The sequence below is a fragment of the Branchiostoma belcheri genome, unplaced genomic scaffold (assembly GCF_001625305.1).
Source record: "Branchiostoma belcheri isolate BF01 breed outbred unplaced genomic scaffold, Haploidv18h27 scaffold87, whole genome shotgun sequence".
NCBI classification, from domain to species: Eukaryota; Metazoa; Chordata; class Leptocardii; order Amphioxiformes; family Branchiostomatidae; genus Branchiostoma; species Branchiostoma belcheri.
Genome location: NW_017804542.1, coordinates 1061642 through 1084612, shown reverse-complemented (window position 1 = coordinate 1084612; position 22971 = coordinate 1061642). Strand labels below are relative to the sequence as shown.

The window sequence follows — 22971 nt, the reverse complement described above, 5'->3', positions numbered from 1 at the left end:
CTTCACCAATGAAGGTGTTCTTATGGGAGTCACCCAAGGTCATTGGAACACAACTCAAGTTATTTTTGGATTTTTTGGAACAGAATCGCGTTCTATTTGGGTCACCTGAGGTCATATGCGGGTGATTATTGGATTGTTTAATGTATGGATTGGGATGAATAATGACCTGTTTTGATTCTATTTGTGACATTACGGCGTCATAAGGAATGTGGAATGGAGCCTTCTGATAGGTGAATGTCACCCGGCTATATGATAAATAGTACTATATGAAGAAAAGTTGCTGGCCGTTGCTGGTTAGTTTACGTTGCTGCTCTCCGTTTCCTGTGAACTGACGTCATCTTCGCCCGATTCTGCCTCCCCGTCTGTTTGACTCTCGTAGTAGACCGGCGCAAAGAAGTAACCCTGTGGGACAGAAACATCCGGAAATACATGTCAGTTCAACGTAAATGGTTACTTGTTTATAGTTAAAACTTTAAATCCAACACAAAAATTTCTCTCACAAAGCTTAATCGACCAGTCACTGGTCTTGCTCAGTAGACTGAGTCACTGGGTCAGTCTACTGAGGAAGACCTAAAGAGTGACTGGTCGAAAGCTCTAGGTGAGAGAACTTTTTGCGTTGGATTTTAAGTTTTAACTATAAACATGAAACTACCAACACAGATGAACTTTCATGATAGTAAAGGATTACTGTTATTGTAAAACATTGTAATTAGCATCTGAATAGTCTCTGCGTATCCAGAATTGTAGATTTTCCCCAGGCACGTTTTTGGATACGTGTGGGCTATCCAGAACCGTGCCTATTTATTCTATCTCTGTATGGGTTAGGGTTAGAATCAGGCACGGTTCTGGATAGTCTACGTGTATTCAAGAACATAGAATGCCCTAAGCACGGCTCTGGATAAAGAACGGTTCTGGATACCCGTGGACTATCCACAACAGTTCTTGATGAGATAAGGTTCTGGATATCCACAACAGTTCTTGATGAGATAAGGTTCTGGATAGATGCCTCACCTCTGCTTCCAGCGCCAGTAGGCTGCTGAGCTGGTTCACGATCTCCTGCCCTCTGGGCCGGGACTCTGGGCAGCCCGACCAGCACGCGCACATCAGGGAACCCCTGCAGTTGGTACAGCACAGTTAAATCTCCAAGCAGATCTTTTGGTGACTACAAGTCAGTATCGAATTTGTAAGACAGTATCCGATATAGGCAAACGGTATCAAATTGGCAAGGCAGTATCAAATTGGCAAGAGAGTATAAAAAAATTCGGCAAGACAGTATCAAATGCATTGGCAGGGCAGTATTCAATACAGCACCGTAGGCTGGCAAAAAAAAAATACACCGAAGAAGATGTCGAAAAGCTTAAACTTCTGCTTGGAGAGTAGGTATTTGTCAATTCTCGCCAATGGAGCTCACTGTCATCATCATGATAAAGAATGACTGAATGTTTTGTTAAAAGAAATAACATAGTTTTGGAATTAGAGAAACGTACAGTTCCTGACAGCAGTCCTCCGGGACGTCCATGACGTTCCCCTCCTCCAGCCAGCTGACGATCTCTCTGTCCGCAGACATGCCCGGGTACGGCGTGCCTCCTAAACACAACACAACAAAATCAGACAGGTAAGATTAGCAACGCCTATGTTTTCTTGTAGCCTCCTTTGCAGACTTGTTGGGCGGCGGCGTTATTTTTTTTTTCGGTGAGCGACGAGAGCTATTCCGCGGAGGGGCGATTTTGCTCCCGAGGGAGTTTTTTCGCGGAGAGACGGTTTCGCGCCCCCAACAAGTTCGCGAAGGAGGCTAGTTTTCTTGCACAACCGTGCCATTTGCAAAGTTCATTCGTTCATTCGTACTCCAACACATTCATATGTAGGGTGACCAGCCCCTCCAACTTTGTCCTGCCACTTGCTACATAATGTAATCCAACACCATGGAGTGTCTGCTACAACACCAGTTACCATAGTGACAGGTCCATTTGCTTTGAAACGGAGGAAGCAGGTAAAATAACAAGGCAAGAGAACTTACCTAGGGTGGCAATCTCCCACAGTAGGACTCCGAAGGACCATCTGAAATGATTAATACAAGACAATATATAACGTTGTCGATATGAGATATTTCTTTCAATAGTGGCATGGCAATCGCAGAAACGTTCGAAAACAATTGGGCAAGCATAATCTGTACATCCGTAGTACTCACACAGCTCAATGTGAACCTCTCACCCGATAAAGCAAGCGGTTATATAGCATCCAGAACTGTACCTACCTAGTTCTATGCCTGAATGGGTTAGGGTTAGGATCAGGCACAGTATATTTGCCACAGGCACGGTTCTGGATACGCTTGGACTATCCAGAACTGCGCCTGGTTTGGATAAAGCAAGGTTCTGGATACTACTCACATGTCTGTCTTGGTGGTGAAGGTTCCGTCCTGCAGCGACTCCAGCGCCATCCAGCGGATCGGCAGCCGGGCACGGTCCGTCTGTAAGGGGGAGACACGAAACACAATGTTGAAAGGTAAATATAGTGTCCCGATTACCCTTTTGTAGGCTCTAGGAGCAGTGGGTTGTTACTTAACTGTGTCTAGGGCACGGTGTTGGAAGGAGGAGCCCATCCCTCTCCTCAATCCACTGCCTTTTACCTCACCAACCGAAGTCAGGTACCCATTTTACACCTGGGTGGAGGGAGGAAGGTTGTGCAAAGTGTCTTTCCCAAGAACACGATGTCTAGCCAGGAAGGCCGAGATTTGAACCAGTGACCTCTTGATCTCGTATTCACTCTGCCATTTGAGGCCAGATAGACTTCCAGACGTCGTATAAAGGTTGTGCAGAGATTCACTCACCTCTGCGGTCGTGATGACGTATTCCCGCTCCTTTTAGATGTCACGTGACAGCCCGAAGTCAGTGACCTTGGCGACTCTGTTCTCACAGATCAGGACGTTCCTGGCCGCAAGGTCACGGTGGACAATCTGCAGACAAAAGGTGGGAATTGAAAAGTGTCAAAGGAAAAGTACTCGGAGAGCGGCGTACACACTCACACTTAAAACTAATGACGGCCTAGCCAAGCATATGCCGGAATGGGCCAGGGTTAGTATCAGGCATGGTTCTGGGTAGTCTCTGCGTATCCAAGAACGTAGATTTGTCACAGGTACGGTTCTGGATACACGTGGACTGTCCAGAACCATGCCTGATTTGGGTTCTGAGGATAGCACGATTTTGGATGCACGTGGAATATCCAGAACCATGCCTAAGTGTGGTTCTGGATAAAGCACGGTTTTGGATAAGCACGCACACACACGCACGCACGCACGCACACACACACACACACACACACACACACACACACACACAAGCACACACACGCACACACACACACACACACACACACACACACACACACACACACACACACACACACACTCACACACACACACATACACGCACACACGCACACACACACACTCACACACCCACACCTTCTGCCTGTGCAGCTCCACCAGTGCCCTCGCCACGTCGAGCGCAATCCTGACAAACTCCCGGTCTTGGTCCAGCGCCAGTGTGCCGGAGTCGATACAAACATGGCGGCACGACGTCAGGAAGTTGTGAAGGTCACCGTGAGGAGCGTACTCTACCAGGAGGTGCAGGTTGTCTGGGGTGAAACAGGTACTCAGTTCAATTACAAACAAACAAACAAACAAACAAACAAACAAACATCATACAAACAAACATCATACACTGGTTCTGCATCTGCAACCGTGGAACCGTCCGGTGTCAGACGATGTCCGATGGATCATCGGATGTCGGTGAAAGACATACAATGATCCATACCATGTGAAATTCCTTAAGATCACAAAAAAGATAATCTAATAGTATCTTATCCGGTAACCTGCCTATTTAGTTCTTTGGCTGATTGCAATTGGGATAGGGTTAGGATCAGGCATGGTTCTGGATAGTGTCAGCGTATCCAGTTTTGGTGCTGGCACCTGAATAAAGCTCGATTCTTGATGCAACATTGCCTGAGGCAAAAATGAGGGTTATGTTTTCAACGGATAGACGTTTGTTAAATTCTTAAAACGTTACGTTTTCACCTTTTTCGACCACGAAGCCGTAGAAGCGTGCAATGTTCGGGTGAACCCACATCTGCTCAGGGTCGATTTTCCCGGTCTTGCCGCTCGGGTTGTGAAACTCGGACAGCAAGGACACTTCCTGCAGCAGGTCACGGTGGGCAACATGGCTCCTGCGCTGGTCTAAACAAACAAACAAACAAACAAACAAACAAACAAACAAACAAATTAAGAAATAAGGTAATAAACTAGAGAGGTAACATTTGCAAAGCAAATGCATAATCTTTACCTTTGCATATGGTCTGCTCTACTGTTAATTCTTACTCAAACACATTCAAATATGGTGACAGGAGTTTAAATCCCTCCGACTTTAAAACTGCAACATGATGTAATCCAACACTAGTTACCATTTGTCAGACGCCTGGTTCAGGTCATTGACCTTATTTGCTCGGAGAAACAGAGCAAAAACAATATGTTTTCCTTATACGACGGTAAAAAAAGAAGAAATGGGTGGGATGTATAATTTGATGAATTTTCAGAATCAGAGGTGTACGTACACCATAAATTCTAAACATAGATTTACAAAAAAGATCATCTCCGAATTCTGCCTACTGACCAGCTCGGACGGATTTTGCAGCCACTTTGTAGCAGTTTTCCCCGCACGTGAGCGTTGCCATAGTAACCTGGCAGAAGGCGCCCTGCCCCACGTGACCCTGGATCACCAGGTCAGAACACTTCCGCTCCCAGCACTGGCGGGCGTGCGCGTGCTCCTAAAGAACATTTAATGCTATTGGTAAATTCAAGGAGCTTTCATCACAAGGAGCTTCTTGGTTAAAGACATTCAAAGTCGCTGTACTGTTGTTGTGTCAATAACGTTCTTCTATAAGGCCATGTTGATTTGATTATATGGATGACATCCTCCGGGAGCCCCAAAACTGATGCGCGCGTGCGAATAAAAAAAAAGTTTTGCAAAAAAAAAAAGTTTGATTTCATTATGAAATCTACGTGGTCATGAGGGTTGAGCAAATGGCACAGAATATGGTTTGGCAAATAATCTAGTCTTCAAGTTCATTTCTTTACAATTTCGTCTTTTTTCGTTTGATTTTGGCATTCTACGACATTGGTATAGTTTTTATTAATTTTTTTTGTAACTTATGGTATATTTTTACTCATTTTGCAACTGTTTTGTACGATTTACAGTATGGTTGAAAACTTTTTTTTTGTGGAAACGGCCGAAAATTCATGCGCGCGCGGATGTCATCCATATAATCAAATCAACATGGCCTAACCAAACGGCTGAAACTATTGATCGAAGTCCTAGTCCTCCGTTTGGTCTATATTGACCCCCACTGCGAAGGTTTCTTCTTTGTAAAAACAAGGAGGTAAAGTATGAAAAAGGTAAATTCCAAGCCCCACCTGCAGCCATGTCTGTACGAGGCTGTCCTTCTCGTCCTCTCTGCCGTCTCTTCTCTGACGTAACAAGATGGCGGCGGCCACGGCTGCGGAGATGATGGCGGCGGCGCAGGCGCATAGGACGCCTGCCAGGGCCCAGGGCGGGAACCCTTTCCGGCCAGTCAGGTATCCTACAGTAATAAATTGTTTATAGTCCGTGTCAGTAGATGAACCTTAGGATTGTTATGTAGGTTTAGGCCATGAAGTGAAATATGTAGCTGGTGGGGTCGTGAGTGCTCGACTCGGAACCAAGAGGTCCCGGGTTCGAGTCCTGACATGCCACCTATCTTGTGCCCTTAAGGGAAAGGCACTTAGCACGACTTTCCTCACTTTGCTCAGGTAAAAACGAGTATTGGATTGTCCCCTGTGTTGGCGGCGACATTAAGATAAGTTGAAAAAACGTAAGTGTGCCGTCACCACGTCTTGTGATTACAGAGAGCTGAAGGCTGAATGATGTGAGACTAAACACTGAAGAACACATAGCTAAAGGCTACATGCAAGGATTGTAAACTCACCCCTTTTCTTCTGTAGACGCAGAGTGTATGTAGCGTTTCTCTCCACACCATCAGCGTCTACCACTGAGCATGCGTAGATCCCTTCGTGTTGGGGCTCCAATAGGCTGATTTTCAAGATCAGGCTGTGGAGCAAGAAGTGCAGAGAAAAGTACAAAAGTTAGCTATTTATTTCTCCATCCCCTCTCTCCATACTGAGTATTACTACCTCCCTAAGCCTGGGTAGAGTAAGAAAATCGTGCCTGAGCATGGTTCTGGATAAAGTACGTTTGTGGATATAAGGCCCTCTTATTATGTTTACCGAAGGAAAACATATAGTTTCTTCCTCTTCCTCTTCTTCTCCTCCAAACAGGGACATGATGTGTTGACGTCTGTCACCATGGTGACTGGTGTTGGGTTACATAATGTTGCAATTTCATGGTCTGCTCTGCTCCTGTCACCATATACTAGTACTAGTAGTACATGTATGTGGATGTGTTTGAGTAATAAGTAACAGAGCAGACCATGTCCGAAGGTAAACATTGTGCATTTGCTTTGCAAATGTTACTTCTCTAGTTTCAGTCCCTTTACGGTGCACACCCCAGTTCTTCCGCGACCGGGGTCCACGATAGTCCGTTGTAAAAAAGTGACGAAAGGGTTTTGAGGGTCCAAGTTTGAGGTGACATTTCTTATAAACTGCCACGAAGTATCATTAAACATTAACATGGCTGAAGAGTGTAAGAAATGGTGATTTTGGGGTGAAAATTTCTTTTGGCTCCGAACCTTACTTCCGGGTATCCTTGCGCGCCAAGTGTAATCCGCCCGTTTGACCTAGTTTTCGCTCTGCGGCTTCGTAGGGGTGGATTTGCAACCCCTCGCGCCGTGGACTGTTTAGAAAATTACAGTACTAGAATTTTCTTTATAATTTACTCGGGTATAGTCAAGGCTTGGGTCTTTCTGCCAGCATCAGTCATTTCTGCCGGAAAATTTTTTTTTGTGGGATTATCCTACGCGAAAATTCGCAATTTTGGGCATTAATTTTCGAGTGAAAATAATGTTTTTTCCGTTGATTTTACCAAACTTAGAAAGGTTGAAGAAACCAAACTCAGCTTGTCTCGTAGCTGAAGAGATATCCTTTCGTCCCATATACAGTTATTCTCCTTCCGAATTATTCCACGCCAGAGATGGTCGCTAGATTTGAGGGTGTGCAGCTTCGAATAGAGGCCCCAAATAAACTGGGGTGTGCCCCCTTTACCTTGGGGTGTGGCCGTGTCCTGTACGTCACAATACATCCTGGCACCCTCAAGACCAGTTTTTTCAGTTCCTTTACACTCCTTTACCTGGGTGTGGCCTTGTCCTGTACGCCACAGTACGTAGCGGCATTCTGGCACTCAAAACCGTGTCTCACCATGGTTCTGGATAAAGTACCGTTGTGAGCATAAGGCCCACTCTCATTTTTTTTCAACACGTAGTCACAAGACGCTTTTCCAACTAATATATTAATGCCGCCACTAACCCAGGGACAATACAATACTCATTTTCACCTGAGTGAAGTGAGGAAAGTCGTGTAAAGTGCCTTTCCCAAGGGCACAAGATCGGTGGCATGTCAGGACTCGAACCTGGGACCTCTTGGTTCCGAGTCAAGCCCTCTGCCGCCACGCCACACGACCCCACTCTTATGTCAGTTCCTTTACCTGGGGTGTGGCCGTGCCCTGTACATCACAGTACGTAGCGGCATTTTGGCGCCCTCCTTGGTCCATGACATCGCCTGCACGTCCACGTTGTGCGCATGACAGGTGAGGCTGAACCTTTGACCCGGATGTTGATAGGGCAATCTGGGAGTGATGGCGACAGTCGGGTCGTCTGTAAAAGATGCAGATTGAAGAAGGATACATAAACTTACACTTAATCTGGTGACATTTTAGCATTTGCAAGTATGAAACTTTATCACATGAGAATTCAACTGCGATGTGCCTGATACGAAAAAAACAAGGCTTAGCCTAATATTTCCCAGTGAGTACCACAACTACAAAATCTATGACAGTATGAGACTTGCGACATAGTTATGTAAGGATATCCATGATTTGGTCTCGCTGTTGGAATTCATCGTATAGAGAAATTGACCGATGTAGGATCTTGACCACCAAGTATGGCGCAGGACGCTGTGCAAACAAAGTGACTTTAGAGCAGAGCAGAGCAGAGCAGAGCAGAGCAGAGCAGAGCAGAGTAGAGTAGAAGTACAGTTTGACGCAGGCCACTCACAAAGCTGACCTTATCAAGTACAAGTAAACTTAGATGTAGGATCTTGAAGAGGCTGGATTTTTATTTCTTTGCACATGACACTTCTTACCGATGTCACAGGCGACGCCCTTCCAGCCGAGCCGACATTTGCAGGCTCCGTTGAAGGGGTGACAGGCGGCGGCGTTCTCACACAGACAGTCCCGGTCGCACCGGCCGCCGTACTTACCACTTGGGCAACCTACGGTCAAAAACATACAACATGTAGTATAATACTGTTACACTTCTGTATAATATAAAAAAGAAGAAAAAACACCGTTCTCGCACAAACAGTCCTGGTCGCAACGGCCGCTGTATTTCCCTTTTTTGGGCAACCTACGGTCACAAACGTACAACATTTATTAGTGATTACTTCTACATAAGGACCACCTGGCCATTGTGGTCACTTTTTGTTGGTTATATTTCCCGTTACGTCGATGAAGGCTAATGAGATACACAAGAAAGCAATTGTTCAAGCAATGGATAGATTTCCAAAACAGTAATGACAGTTCTCAAAGTTCCCTGTGTACTGACTGCATCTCCTCCGTGTACCCAAGGACGTAACTTTGCCCTGGGCCCCCTTTTTGAATACGCGTGGGCTGTCCAGAACGATGCCTGAGCATGGATCTGGATAAAGCACTCTCTTTGATACAACAGTAATATATTGATTCAATCTTTATGATCAGTACATTTAGAGTTACTAACCTGCCGGTGCCAGTGCCAGGTACACCTCCATGTTGAGTGGATCCCCGGTGGCCCGGCAGACCCAGCTTGTCCACACATCCGCCCTCAGATGGCCCACAGTCATGTCCAGCACCACGTACGGAGTGTTCTTCTGTACCCAGGTCGGAGAAAACATGAGGGACCAGGTCTCGGGCAGGAGCTTGTGTTGTATTGGGTCATCTGGGTTGAAGGGAGGCTGGAAATACAAGAATGAATGAATGGATGAGTGAAAGAGTGAAGGAATAAATGGCCCACGGTCATGTCCAGGACAACGTACGGACTGTTCTGCTGAACCCACGAACGAATGAATCAATGGATGAGTGAGTGAGTGAGTGAATGAATGAATGAATGAATGAATGAATGAATGAGTCAATGAATGAGGGAAGACATGAGAGACCAGGTCTCGGACAGGAGCTTCTGTTGGATCGTGTCATCTGGGCTGAAGGGAGGCTGGTGGAAACGGGAGGGAATGAATGAGTGAATGGATGAATGAATGAGTGAATGAATGAGTGAGTGAGTGAAGAAATAATCTATTCAAATGATTGTCTATTTAGTTTTCCTTTATTCGCCTAACTTAACCTACATAATTCTAGAAAAACGTGGTCAAAGAAGAAAGGAAACATGAAAGATAACATCACACATAAACAGACACAGCAGTAAAAAGACTTAAGCCTTATATATAATAACTACGCCTTTCTTCGGTTTAAGATTCTTTAGTTACCTGCAAGACATTAATGTCGATCGGTGACGTCACCCCGCCACGGCTGCCAGATGGGTAGTTCGGCGCATGCTCACAGTAGACCCGTGTCATCTCATGGTTCAGGTGTTGGAGGGGGAACGGGGTGTTGTACACATCAGTCCAGGACATGCCACCTTACAATGTCAGGATGTAAGATTTAAAAAATTATTTTTTTAAAGTCGCTGGTGTATCTTGATTCAGAATCGTCCCAAAATCAGATTGCTTTAGACTTAATAGTGCGTTGTAAATTAAAGGCCAAAACCACACTCAGAAGTTTAGTTATTGTATTATTTCATTTTAATACTTTGTAATATTTTACGCTTTTCGTTGGAGTTGCGTGTTATTTCATGTATGTAAGTGAAACGTACTTCAGCCAGATGGCTGCGATGTTTTACATAATAAACCAGTCATTCATTCGACTTTGCATGGTGACAGTTCAAGATCTAGCTGTAGACATGGTAACAGTCTGTTAGATCTAGCTGGAGGAATTGTAGCAGCCTTCTTAATGTCATACTCACAGTGATCGTTGTCTGTGTCCACTGCGACCAGGGCGTTTTGATCGGGTGAAAAGAATTCGGTGTCTATCTGAATACCAGGAGCGAAGACCTTCATCGACACGTTCAGCATCAAAGCCTATAGAAGAGTTTAAAAATGTGTTAAAAGTGCTATCGGCCGGTTTGCGGGTGATTATGGCTGTATAGTGTGCCCGGGCCTTTAACCCTTCCAGCGTATCGTGTCTTCTCGCACATGGAATCTAGCTAAGGCACATGTTTGACGATTCTTACAGTGGAATGTTAACAATGCAAGAGAAGCAAGCGGCAAAATTGGTAAAATTTTCAGGGCCGCACTGTAAAGCAGTGGTATGACAGTGACAATTGGGCCACCCTACGTAAATAAAACAAACAAACAAACAAACAAACAAACAAACAAACAAACAAACACCAAAAAGCAGTTACGCAAGCAACTGGATATGATTTTGAAAACGTCAGACGTTTCAGCTACTATCCACTAGCTTTCGTCAGTGACTGAGAGACCAGAGGGAAAATGCAGGGAAAAATAAACAAACAAACAAACAAACAAACAAACAAACAAACAAATCCCGGTCGCACCTTGTTGCCCGTGACGTGTGACGTCGCGCACGACTCGTTGTAGCCAGGTGGATACCCGGGAACGTCGGTCACGTCAATCTGCACCTGGACGTGGCGCAACGTCACTACCTGGGCAGGGGGAAATCGTCAAACAAAGATGTTGTATCCAGAGCCGACCACTGCTTTATCCCCAGTTCTGGATAACTCACACGTATCCAGAACCGTGCCTGGGGCAAATCTACGTTCTTGGATACGCGGAGACTATCCAGAACCGTGCCTGGTCCTAACCCATTTAGACATAGCACTAGATAGACACGATTCTGTTGACGACAAAAGGTTACCTGGCGTATTGTCACAACCCAGGGCAGGGGGAAATCGTCAAACAAAGGTGTTGAGTCTAGGACTGTATTTATCCAGAACCATGCTCAGGCACGGTTCTGGATAGCCCACACGTACCCAGAACCGTGCCTGGGGCAAATCTACGTTCTTGGATATGCTGAGACTATTCAGTACCGTGCCTGATCCTAACCTTAAACCCATTTAGGCATAGAACCAGATAGGCACGGTTCTGGATACAATAGAGACTATCCAGAGCCTGATCCTATCCCTAACCCACAGAACTAGATAGGCACGGTTCTGGATAGTAACGATAGAAAATAGGCATAGAACTAGACAGGCACGGTTCTGGATACGGCAAAATGTTCGGAAGATGTGCCCGGCGGTTTGATACATCCAACACACAGACTCACCATTCTCTACATTATCAGACTCCGTGATATGCAAATCTGCCAATAGTGGTTTATATGCAAAGCTACCGAAACAGTAAGGAAGATCACAATTACAACCCTGCATGCTTAAGTGCCAAAGGCAAATGCCCCTGAAACATAAATAATGCCAGGACATTTTTAAACCCAGTAAAACTAGTACCATGTATGTTGTAGAATATAGTATAATGCTAGACGCAGATATAGTCTCACATACCACTGTATTTCTTTCTTATTGTTGTTTGTAACTGCAATTAGTCCTCGGGCATGTATTTGCAAAAGACTTTCTGTATTGGCTGCTTTATAAAGCTTGGCCGGATGGGCCACTTCTAAACCGTTTGATAAAAGATATGCTCATAATACCTCATTAAGTTCGGTGGTGATCCTGATGTTGAGGTCATACTGGGCGTCAATGGTTCGGTCCAACGCCTTAGCAACGGTAACCAAGCCGGACGACGCCCCTAGCGAAAACCGCTGGTACTGCATGACAAACACGTACATTTGTTAGCCGCCTTCTGGGTGAAAATACGTCATCTTTTTTCGGTAGCAAATGTAAAACAAACAGCGGCTGTCACCATGGTAATTTGTGCTGTAGCAGACACCATGTGGTGTTGGATTACATTATGTAGCAAGTTGCAGGGGCTGGTCACCATATATATATATATGAATGTGTTCGAGTAAGAACACTACAGAGAGGTAAACATTATGTTTTTGCTTTGCAAATGTCTCCTTTATAGTTAAATCTAACTTTCCGGCTATCGTACATTATCATGATAATTCTTGCCTTATTTCCGGATACAATCTCGTAGATCGTCTGGTCCAAATCCTCGCCGCCATTAGCTGTAGAAGTGTCGTTCCCAGACTGATTTGTTAACGTCACGTTCCCACGGTTAAGTCGGACCACTTCAGAGCCGATCGCTGTGTCCTTGAAAATATTGCAAACAGCAAAGTTATTTTAATACGTCTGACTATCACGATCAGATATATACTGTTATCCCAATGCAGTATCTGTATATCTTCATACTTGACATACTCTAAATAATAATCTCCACCAGACTCATTTGCAGGCTGAATAAATGATAGAAAGAGAGCTAGAGAGGACCCTCTCTGGTCGGCCAACTCCTCTAGCGATCTGGGCAATTTAGGCAATAAATCCCCCTTTTAGGCCGATTTCTACTATTTATTCAGCCTGCAAAGAGATCTGGTAGAGATTATATATATTATAAGACAATCTGTAATATTGACATAATGCATCTATGGGGCACATGTGCATAATTATTTGATACTTTGGCCAGAAATAATGCAGTATTTGTGAGAAAAAAACAATCTTACCTCCGGGATCTGAACCTGTAAAGCTTCGATAGGGAGCAGGCGGGCGCAAAGCATGACGGTAGTGGTGAAATAGAACATCACCTTGGCCGCCATGATGTTTGTTTACTTCAATCTAATGGAAGAAAACAGACTCTTATCAGGCCCCTTTGGCAACTAAGTTAAACCCGCGCAACCCAACGAGGAAGTGCCATAACAGTGCGTTCATTGTCTGTTTCTTTCATACAATACTTGGGAAAATACTAGTATAGCGTTTATAATAGTTAACGTTAACGGGTTAACAGTTATATCGTCACACCAGATGCGAAGTTTAGAACTAAGAATAGTAAGTTAAGGCCACTGATTCATGTTTTATCTGTGATTTGGTTGTATATCATGCTCATTTCGTTTGTAAATAATATGAATTTCATAATATAAAATGTTGTACCCTTATGTGTGTTCTTTTACCATGCATGTATTTATTTTGCGTGAACTCTGTAAGACTAGCCATAAGGATAAAGGGTACAGAAATAAAGACGATCCGATCCAAATAGACTGCCGGATTGTAAACACCAATTTACGGTCGCCATTTTAAGAACCAAAGACAACAACGCCCACAAAACAGGTAACTCTTCTTCTGGCTTAAGAACCTTACCTGGCGCACAGGTATATAAATCCTCCACACCTGGATTCCTAGACGACGTCTTGTGTCCGATGAATGTCTTAGGTGTAAAAAGTGTCAAGGAAACTGTCCTGAGAAAAAGACACAAGGCTTGCTGTCGTCTGTCTTGTTAAACCCTCATTGAAGGTCAGCCACACTGCGTCACTGCAAGGTGGTTTTTCCAGTTGGGATGGGCGTTTTAAATATCTCAAGGTGACGTCACATGGAGGAAGCAAATGGATTTTTCTGATTGGTTTACACATTAAGGCAGCTATATTGACCACAATTCAGAGCATACAATTTAAGTTAGACTTTGAATGTCCGTTTTGTGCTGTGTCGCACAGTTTGCAAAAGTGGTATCCTCATGGGATCTTATGGACTTGTTGGTGTGACCAGTTACGAGAGACCTCTAGCGAGATTTTCATGAAGAGCAGTCGGCTTTGTGGATTGTCTAGCATCTTAGTTCCGATATTTAAAAGTGGTAACCCAACAAATCCGTCCAATTATAGAGGGATTGCCATCTCTAGCTGCGTCGGTAAATTGTTTACATTCGTGCTTAATAAACGACTTCAACGGTTTCTTGAAGAGAACAACATATTATCTCCATTTCAGTCTGGCTTTCGCACAAATTTCCGTACAAGTGACAATGTCTTTGTGCTCAAAACTCTAATTGATCAACAAATATCCAATCCGGGGGGGAAATTGTATGCATGTTTTGTTGACTTCAAGAAAGCCTTCGATTCTGTATGGCGAAATGGGTTATTTTACAAGTTGTTATCATCGGGTATAGGGGGGAATTTCTATAAAATCATACAAACAATGTACTCAAACATAGAATACTGCGTTAAAACATCAAACGGTCTGTCAACATACTTCAAGTCCACATGCGGCGTTCGACAAGGGTGCAATTTAAGCCCGCTCCTTTTTAATTTATACGTTAACGACCTTCCATGCTTACTAAATTCACCACTTTGCGACCCTGTTATTTTAAAGGACACTCCCATCAACAGCCTTTTCTGGGCAGATGATCTCGTGCTCTTATCTAAATCAGAAAATGGCCTTAAAGAATGTTTAAAAAGATTAGATAACTTTTGCTCAACATGGCAACTGACGATCAATAGAGATAAAACCAAAATAATGATCTTCTAAAAAAATGGACAAACAAATAAAAATCGGCGCTCTCCTTTCCAGTCACAGGGCCATGTAATAGATATTACATCCTCCTACACATATCTAGGAGTAGACATAACCCCATCAGGAACGTTTAAACGAGCCAATAAACAACTCAGAACTAAAGCCCTCCGAGCCTCCTTCAAACTTAAGTCATTTCTATCAACAAATCACAACCCATCCATCTCTCTTGCATTAGACCTGTTTGATACTATAGTAAAACCAATCCTACTCTACTGTGGAGAAGTTTTAGGCCCAAATATACAATGTAGGGACCTGATCATGAAAGGAATAGAAGAATCTCCAAACGAAAATATACGAAATATATTATCTAACATTTTATCCCCAATACTAGGACCACAAGTAAATATTCTCAAAACAAATCGTATCGGAAAGAAATCTGAACCTCATTCTAGCCGCCCTATACTCGTCCGTTTAAAAAAATACAGTGACAAACTAAATATTGTACATAACTCGGAAACATTAAGAAACCAAAATGTATATATAGAGCAACCTACACTGCCATACGAAAACCCTGACCTAGAACAAGTTCTCTTGAATTTCTACAAAATAATTCTCCGTGTCCCTAGAAGCTCCGTCACCGCCGCCGTAAGGGGAGAACTAGGAGCGTTTCCGTTATATATTGACACCCAAACTCAGCTCATCAAATACTGGCTCAGACTGCACCACCTGCCTAATGATAGAATTGTTAAAAAAGCCTATGATATCGCTGTAGAACAAGAACAGGACTGGGTAATACATATACAAGATATGCTATGTAGACACGGTTTCCAAAATATTTGGCTAAACCCAACAGTTGACGCCAAGCATTTTGGAAAGGTGTTCAAACAACGACTGCAAGACACGTTTGTTTCTGGCTGGAGGCAAAACATAAGAAATTACAGTAAACTACAAACCTATATTAAATTCAAAACCGACTTCACTTTTGAGAAGTACCTCTCATCAATCCAAAACAAATCTTTTGTTGCTAACATAACCAAACTGCGAATCAGTGCACATTGTTTAGAAATAGAAAAAGGTCGTCATAAGAATGTACCAGCCACTCAGAGACGCTGTCCTACATGTAAACACAATGTTGAAGACGAATTTCACTTCTTATTATTTTGTCCCACGTACACTGAAGAAAGGCTGACACTTATGAACATGATCTCACGTAACTCAAACCTTACTTTACCTAGAACAAGCTCAGATACTTTTAATTTACTTATGTCATGTCCTGAACCAATATCCTTATATATAGGCCAATTCATATCTTCCGCTCTCCAGAAAAGAAACCATATCATCTCTGACACTTCGAATGGATGTTAATACTGTATCCATGTCCCATATATATTGTATAACTCATAGTACACAATTACAGCGTAGCGTCTAGAGTTAGTCATTTAGAAGTAGATTTTAGTATTGTTATTCTTGTCTATACTTGCCATACATTGTACCTGTTGCAATTGTTGCGCAATAAAGATTGAATTGAATATTTACCCAAATTGGAAGGCATTGTACAGTACAATGTTTCTATTCTTTTGTCATTTTTGGCTCACCTTTAATACTTCTTCACACTAACCAACATAAACAATAGTATAACAACGAAAAATGATAAGAAAAATTTAGCAATGATAGTTCATTTATTCATTCCTAATAGAAGCTATGATACAAATTTGTAGAAATAAATATATTTTGTTGGGCATTTTATGCACAATTTACACCTCTAAAATATATGCTTAACATTTTTGTATATTTACACTTTATGTAACATTGTATGTAACATGCCATTCTGTGTACCTATACCGTTACCTAACTGTTCATATCTTTCAGAAAGTACCGACCTATAATCGTCCTACTACTGTACTGTTAGAATGCCATTCCATTTTTGTGTTATAATTGAGTCCCTGCTTTCAACAGGAAATGTCTTGGCAGTGCCGAAAACACGTACAGGTGTTATAAGTACGTTCTCATTTTTGATTCATAATCTTCTTGGCTGAAGTATAGAATAAAATAATCTGCTTGTAAGCGTTCTTCTTGGCATTCGAAAGTCCATCTGAGTCGGTAAATCATATGAGAAATAAACTGTTCTCATACAGTTTGATTGACCAACTTTCTCTCAACCGGGACGGGGGCGGTACCGACTTCCGACGAACTTTGACCCAGTGCTGACGTCACACGTGCGAGTAAATCACGTGTCTACAGCAAGGCATTGGGTCAGAAAGCTGATGAAGGCCCAGAGATTCGGTCAAAAATTCCCGGTGGGTAAAGTTTTGATGACTTTTGATGACCATTTTTCTTGTCGGAAGTACATGTTTGTAGATGTGTGATCAAAATATGTCTGTTTTTTCCTCTATTCATTCCTAACTGTAAAAATGTCTCAAAGCTCGCCGTAGATGTCCTCCTGTCGCTCATGCGCACGGACGGGATCATCACATCCGGGCTCTGATCCCTGCGCCTGCGCACGTGACTTTGGGACTTTGTACCAGGTTTCAAGACCTTCTGCTGCCTCATTCTGACCCCCCACTGGGGAGCCGGAACCGGGTTTTACATAACCCTCGGCCATGGTTTCTACCACAGCGTCCAGCTCATCGTAAAGCTCCTCAAACTCTGGGCGGTCGTCTTCCTCCCATTGCCAACACCGCAGCATCATGTCGTACCTATTGGTTTTTTATATGTGTAAGTCATCGTTGCTTTCACCACCATTTTGCATGAAAAAGGGCAACTATCCATCATTACTCAGTAACGTTACACTACTAAAATTTTTCTAACTTTTGAGGCCAGGGGGGCGTGGTTCGCGGTACCCTGTGCGGAGTTCCTCCAGGAGCGTGCGTTCCCGACCCGGATAGGGCACGTTCCCGAGCGTAGCGATCTCGTACAGCACCACACCGAAGGACCAACTGGGCGTGAGAATTAGATTTGATCATGAATTATGCAAAAAAGACGTACCATATCATGATTTGCCTGTAATTACAGCGAGAATCAATGCACAGTTTCTTCTGTTGTTGGAGGCATTTCTTCTTCAGCATCACCGGAGATGTCCTCAATTGTAGCCGGGGTTTCACTTTTCTGCACATTCGCTGGCTCTGGCAGCTCGGAGTCGGTGGAACTGTCGTTGGTATCCATACTTGCTGCACCCGGTGGGATGGAGGATTCCACTTGTAGTTTGTCGTGGTCTTCACTTTCCGAGAGGGTGTCTTGCTGCGTGGCCTTGCACTTGTTAACTGCTGTATGGGTATCATTATCAGTGTCCACATCCTTCTCTATTGGCGCGGAACTGGCTTCTGCATTGGAGGACGAGAGCGAGTCGACTTCATCACGATCTTCGCTGTTGTAGACGTCTGCAGTGACGCGGAGTTGCATCCCCATCCGGCCCGACTTTGGGACGTCGTACGAGGTTTCAAAAGCTTCTGCTGCCTGATTCTGACCCCCCACTGGGGAGCCGGAACCGGGTTTGAAGTAATCCTCGGCCATCACTTCTACCTCAGCGTCCAGCTCATCGTAAAGCTCCTCAAACTCCGGGCGATCATCTTCCTCCCATTGCCAGCACCGCAGCATCATGTCGTACCTATTGGTTATTATATATATGTGTAAGTCATCGGTGATTGACAAATTTTGTAAATGGAGTAGACCAAAGACACAGGGTTGTTGTCATCACCATTTTACATGTCTATCGTCTCTTAGTACACTACTAAACTTTATCTAACTTGTAGTATTTGTACACGTTTCAACATTTGTCTTTGAAATGGTTTTTGGTTTATTACCTTCGCCAAGAAGGTTATGTTTTCAGGGGCGTTCGTGTATGTGTGTGTGTGTCTGTCTGTCTGTCAACACGATAACTTGAGAAGGCCTTGATGCATTGTCTTGATACTTGGTAGGTGGGTAGGTCTTGATAAGACCTCAAAATGATTAGATTTTGGACCCCCCTAGCGGCTTGTTATGGTACTGCAGCTGAACTTCCGGTTTTGATATCTCATGATCTAGACATGCTATGGTGATGAAATTTGGATGGTAGGTAGCTCTTGTGCTGGGGAAGAAGTGACGTGAGTTTGGTCCCCCTAGCGGCTTGCTCTGGAACTGCAGGGATATATTCTTGAAAATATTCAAAAGGGGATAACTCAAGAACCAGTTGACGGATCGTCGTGATTTTTGGTATGTAGGTAGCTTACGTGATGCTTAATATAATTATGTGACAATTATTCAAATATGGATGTAATTTGCATAATTCATGGGGAAATTCTATAAATCATCTGCATTCTATGATAGGACAATTGAAGCTTGTGACATTGGTAATTGACAACGAGAGAAACACAGGAAGATATTGATTATGTTAATAATGACTTAATTTGCATAATTAATGAGAAAATTTTATAATTATGTAATGATAACTGCCTGGAATTTCATACTTGTGGTATTTGACAGTTAAATTGAGGTGAACATCATTAAACATAATTTATTCAAATCAGGACCTCATTTGCATAATTTATTAGGAAATGCTAGAATGCATTGTTTGTTAATATAAGACTGTCTTTTGGTTGAGATTATGATAAAATGATATAATTCATGAAAATCAGGTTCCTATTTCTTAAATCAGGGGGAAATAATCTAATCTATAATTTGTCAGTCATAAAGATTAACATCATTTGGCGAAGGTATGAGATCGGGGAACTCTAGTTTTAAATTTGTAAACTCATTATGACCACTGTTATTGATCTTCTCTTACATGTGAAGAGGGCCGTTATAAACCACCATGGTTTATGAATTATTCTCAAGAAACAAATGTGAATGAAATAAAAAAAACAATATTGTCCTTCACGTACAGTTCTTGTTTGAGGCCAGGCGGGCGTGGTTCGCGGTACCCTGTGCGGAGTTCCTCCAGGAGCGTGCGTTCCCGACCCGGATAGGGCACGTTCCCTAACGTAGCGATCTCGTACAGCACCACACCGAAGGACCAACTGGGTGTGAAAATTAGATTGGGTATTGAATTATGCAAAGCAACGTGTACTATGGGTAGCAACTCTTTATACCTAGATAAGGAGCTATTACTTTAATAATAGGAATCTACCTTTATCATATGCATGTCCACTATTTATTCTGCTAAAGCCGAGATAACATACAGCAATAGAGCTAGTTATATGTACCTGCTTCAAACACTTACTGCTGATTCCAAAATGCTTTCAACATATCAAGAATCTCTAAGATCGAATCTAAAGTCACAAAGCAATACTTCTTCTTCTGCAATTGATAGCATGCAAGGAAGGTTATCCCAAAACGACTCAATGCATTCACTTTAATGGCTTTATGGTTATCATGTATCAGAATTTCCACTGTGACAATTTTTGGATAGTTTTGTTGCCAGATTATATACTAGTAGTATATTACAATTAGTAACCTAAAACCTGTACATGGGAAGGACAAAACCAAAGCAGTAGCTATACTCACACGTCACTCTTGCTGGTGTACCGGCCCTCTCGCATTAGCCTTTCCGGCGCCATCCACCTCAGGGGGATCTTCTGCTCCGCGTCCTGCCGCTGGTAGCCTCGCTCGTAGATGTTTGTTGTCAGGCCGAAGTCTGCGATCTTCACCACCAGGTCCTCTCCTACCAGCACGTTCCGGGCAGCCAGGTCGCCGTGCACGTAACCAGCCTGGGAAATGTAGGTCTGTTTCGAGAGAGGAACAATTCAAAAAGTGCAAACTACATGACATTGTATGAAATAAATGTACATATATGAACGTGGTCAACAAACATAAACAAATAAACTTAGACATTCATCTGTGTTGGTAGTTACATGTTTAAAGTTAAAACTTTTGATCCAACGGAAAGAAATTCTCTCACCTGGAGCTTTCGACCAGTCACTCTGGTCTTGCTCAGTAAACATATAAACTCCATTGTACAACAATTGTACAAGGTAATTAGCATCTATCGCTATATAACAAACAATCTTACTTGTCTTATAAATACAGTATACATGCGTGTGTTCTCAGTGATAATATGTGTGGACTACTGCTTACCATTCCATTTGCTATCTGCCGTGCTACCTGGTAGATCTTCATGTCGTCGAAGTCATACATGCTGTCTTGGAGCCTCTCACCCAACTATAGATTTACATGAAAAGAGTCAGCATGAGCATGATTTGACTTTATCATAAGGTATTATAATGGCTGACATGCCAGAGAGTCAACAGTATCAAACATAAACAAATAGAGACAGCAGCATTCTGATAGTTTAACCATTACTGGCAGAATAAGAACAAAAGATATCTACCTTAAAGTTACGCGACTATAAAAGGATGGTATATAAGCATTAGCGTGGAAAAGCTGTCATAAGCTAAGCAAGATTTGGAAGTCTAATCTACCACGTAAAATCAAACAAAGGCTGTTTATTGCCACAGTTGAGTCCATTCTCTTATATGGATCCGAAACGTGGTCCCTGACCAAATCACTCGAAAAAAGGCTGAACGGCTGTTATACCCGAATGTTACGAATGTGCCTAAACATCCCATGGCAACTCAAACTTACAAACCAACAGTTGTACCAGGATCTACCTGCTGTCACAGACAAAATACGAGAACGCAGGATGAAAATCGCCGGTCACTGCATTAGACACCCGGACATCCTGGCATCAAGTCTCGTTCTGTGGGAACCGTTAAAAGGAAAACGGAGCAGAGGGAGACCCAGAGTAACATTCCTGGATAATCTGCGCAAAGACACCAACTTACAGGACACCAGGGAGATAAAGAAGGCCATGGAGGACAAAGTGCTTTGGAGACAACTCTCAGGATTGGTTCGAGCGGGAGCTCGAACTAAGTAAGTAAGTATATACATTTGTACATGTACCTTCCTGCACTTGAGTAAGAACTTCTTGAGGTCCCCATACGGCATGTACTCCGTCACCAGGTAGGGAGGGTGGGACAGCGTGCAACAGCCCACCAAACCGAGCAGGTTGATGTGCTGCCTCAGGGTGATGGTGGTGTCGACCTCTTGTATAAAATTCTGTATCTCCTCTTCTCTGGCATTCTCTGGGAATTCAACAAAAACTTTTGTTAACACAGTTACTGAAGCTGAGTCGTATGAATTTTTTGACTTGCCCTTCTCCTGCATCCTCTGCAAATTCAACAAATACCTACTAGGTTCATTGATAATGCACTCAGTTACTCTTTAAGTGCCTTAATCGGTACAAATAATTGCCCAGACGTTAGAGTAATTGTTTTGCTTTTGGGCTGGGTCATGCCAAAGACGAAAATTAATGTTAAACGCCATTAAATGGTACAGACATGCTTTCTTTACTTTATCACTATGTGCCATGCTTTCAGCCAACATAGACATTGCTACATACATATCAACGAAACTCCCAGCGTTGGTGAAGATGCAGTGCTATCTAGCCGACATTGACCTACCATGAACGGTTTTGGCCACCACTGTTTGTTCCGTGAGAAGACCATCAACAGCTCTCTTTAAAGTCGCAAGGAAGACGATACCGAAGGCACCTCTGCCGATCTCTTCATTCAGTTGTAGATCAGTCGGGTTAACCTCGTACTCCAGGAACTGTGGCCGAGCCGGCACAGGCGGAGCAGGTGGGGGTGATGGCCCGTACAAATCTCTAGATAATTCTGGGAACAATTTGTGAAACAACATCACGAGTGTCTTCAATAGGGCTCACGGCGTAATACAACAGTATTCATCATAAATATACCCAGTTTTTCTGTCTTATTGAATACAAAACATATGCATTTGTATCAATGAAATACAGAATAGGTGAAGCCATAGAAGCTTTAAGCAATGCAACTTCTTATTAAAATGGATTTATACTGCGTGCTTGCAGTTCAGTGCGGCTTTTGATGACATTAATCATGACATCTCCTTGGCCAAACTGAATAGTTATGACTTTGAACAAGAAGCTATCTAGAAAACAGACAACAGTTTTTGTGAATGGGTCCTTCATAGTCAAGCAAATGTCTAGTTACTCATTAGTTTTTGCGCATTGGTACCGAATAATAGAATGGCAAAACTGCAAGTATGTCATGATATCATATACCTAGAATATCGGGATGAAAGTCGAAGTTCTCAAAGTCTTCTAATTCAAGGTCGTCGCTTTGTTCCTTTCTGCCGCGCCGGTATCCCAGAATTCCCGCTAATATTCCCACTAGTACCACAGATGGCACCACGGCAATCATCACCACGTGTAAGGTGGACAGTCCCGCTATTTGAGCTGAAGCAGGTACTGGAAATACATGAAATTCATATATATAT

The 22971-nt window shown here is 43.1% G+C and overlaps 2 protein-coding genes and 1 pseudogene across 2 annotated transcripts; all 3 read right to left on the bottom strand.

Annotated features, from left to right (window-relative positions):
* Positions 1–294: 294 nt before the first annotated feature.
* Positions 295–5620, bottom strand: LOC109487251 (annotated as a pseudogene).
* Positions 5621–8282: 2662 nt separating this feature from the next.
* LOC109487250 lies at positions 8283–13022 on the bottom strand. The gene is made up of 6 exons (XM_019791233.1): positions 12915–13022; positions 10840–10947; positions 10249–10363; positions 9713–9864; positions 8974–9187; positions 8283–8470 (listed from the first exon to the last, which is right to left on the bottom strand). Exons 1-6 carry the CDS (start codon positions 13005–13007, stop codon positions 8283–8285), a joined length of 870 nt encoding a protein of 289 aa, XP_019646792.1. The 5' UTR covers positions 13008–13022.
* A 4598-nt stretch (positions 13023–17620) lies between these two features.
* Positions 17621–22936, bottom strand: LOC109487272 (tyrosine-protein kinase SRK3-like). Its single transcript, XM_019791259.1, has 7 exons — positions 22757–22936; positions 22119–22331; positions 21559–21740; positions 20734–20817; positions 20164–20381; positions 19542–19676; positions 17621–18289 (listed from the first exon to the last, which is right to left on the bottom strand). Exons 1-7 carry the CDS (start codon positions 22893–22895, stop codon positions 17704–17706), a joined length of 1557 nt encoding a protein of 518 aa, XP_019646818.1. The 5' UTR covers positions 22896–22936; the 3' UTR covers positions 17621–17703.
* Between the last annotated feature and the right edge of the window lie 35 nt (positions 22937–22971).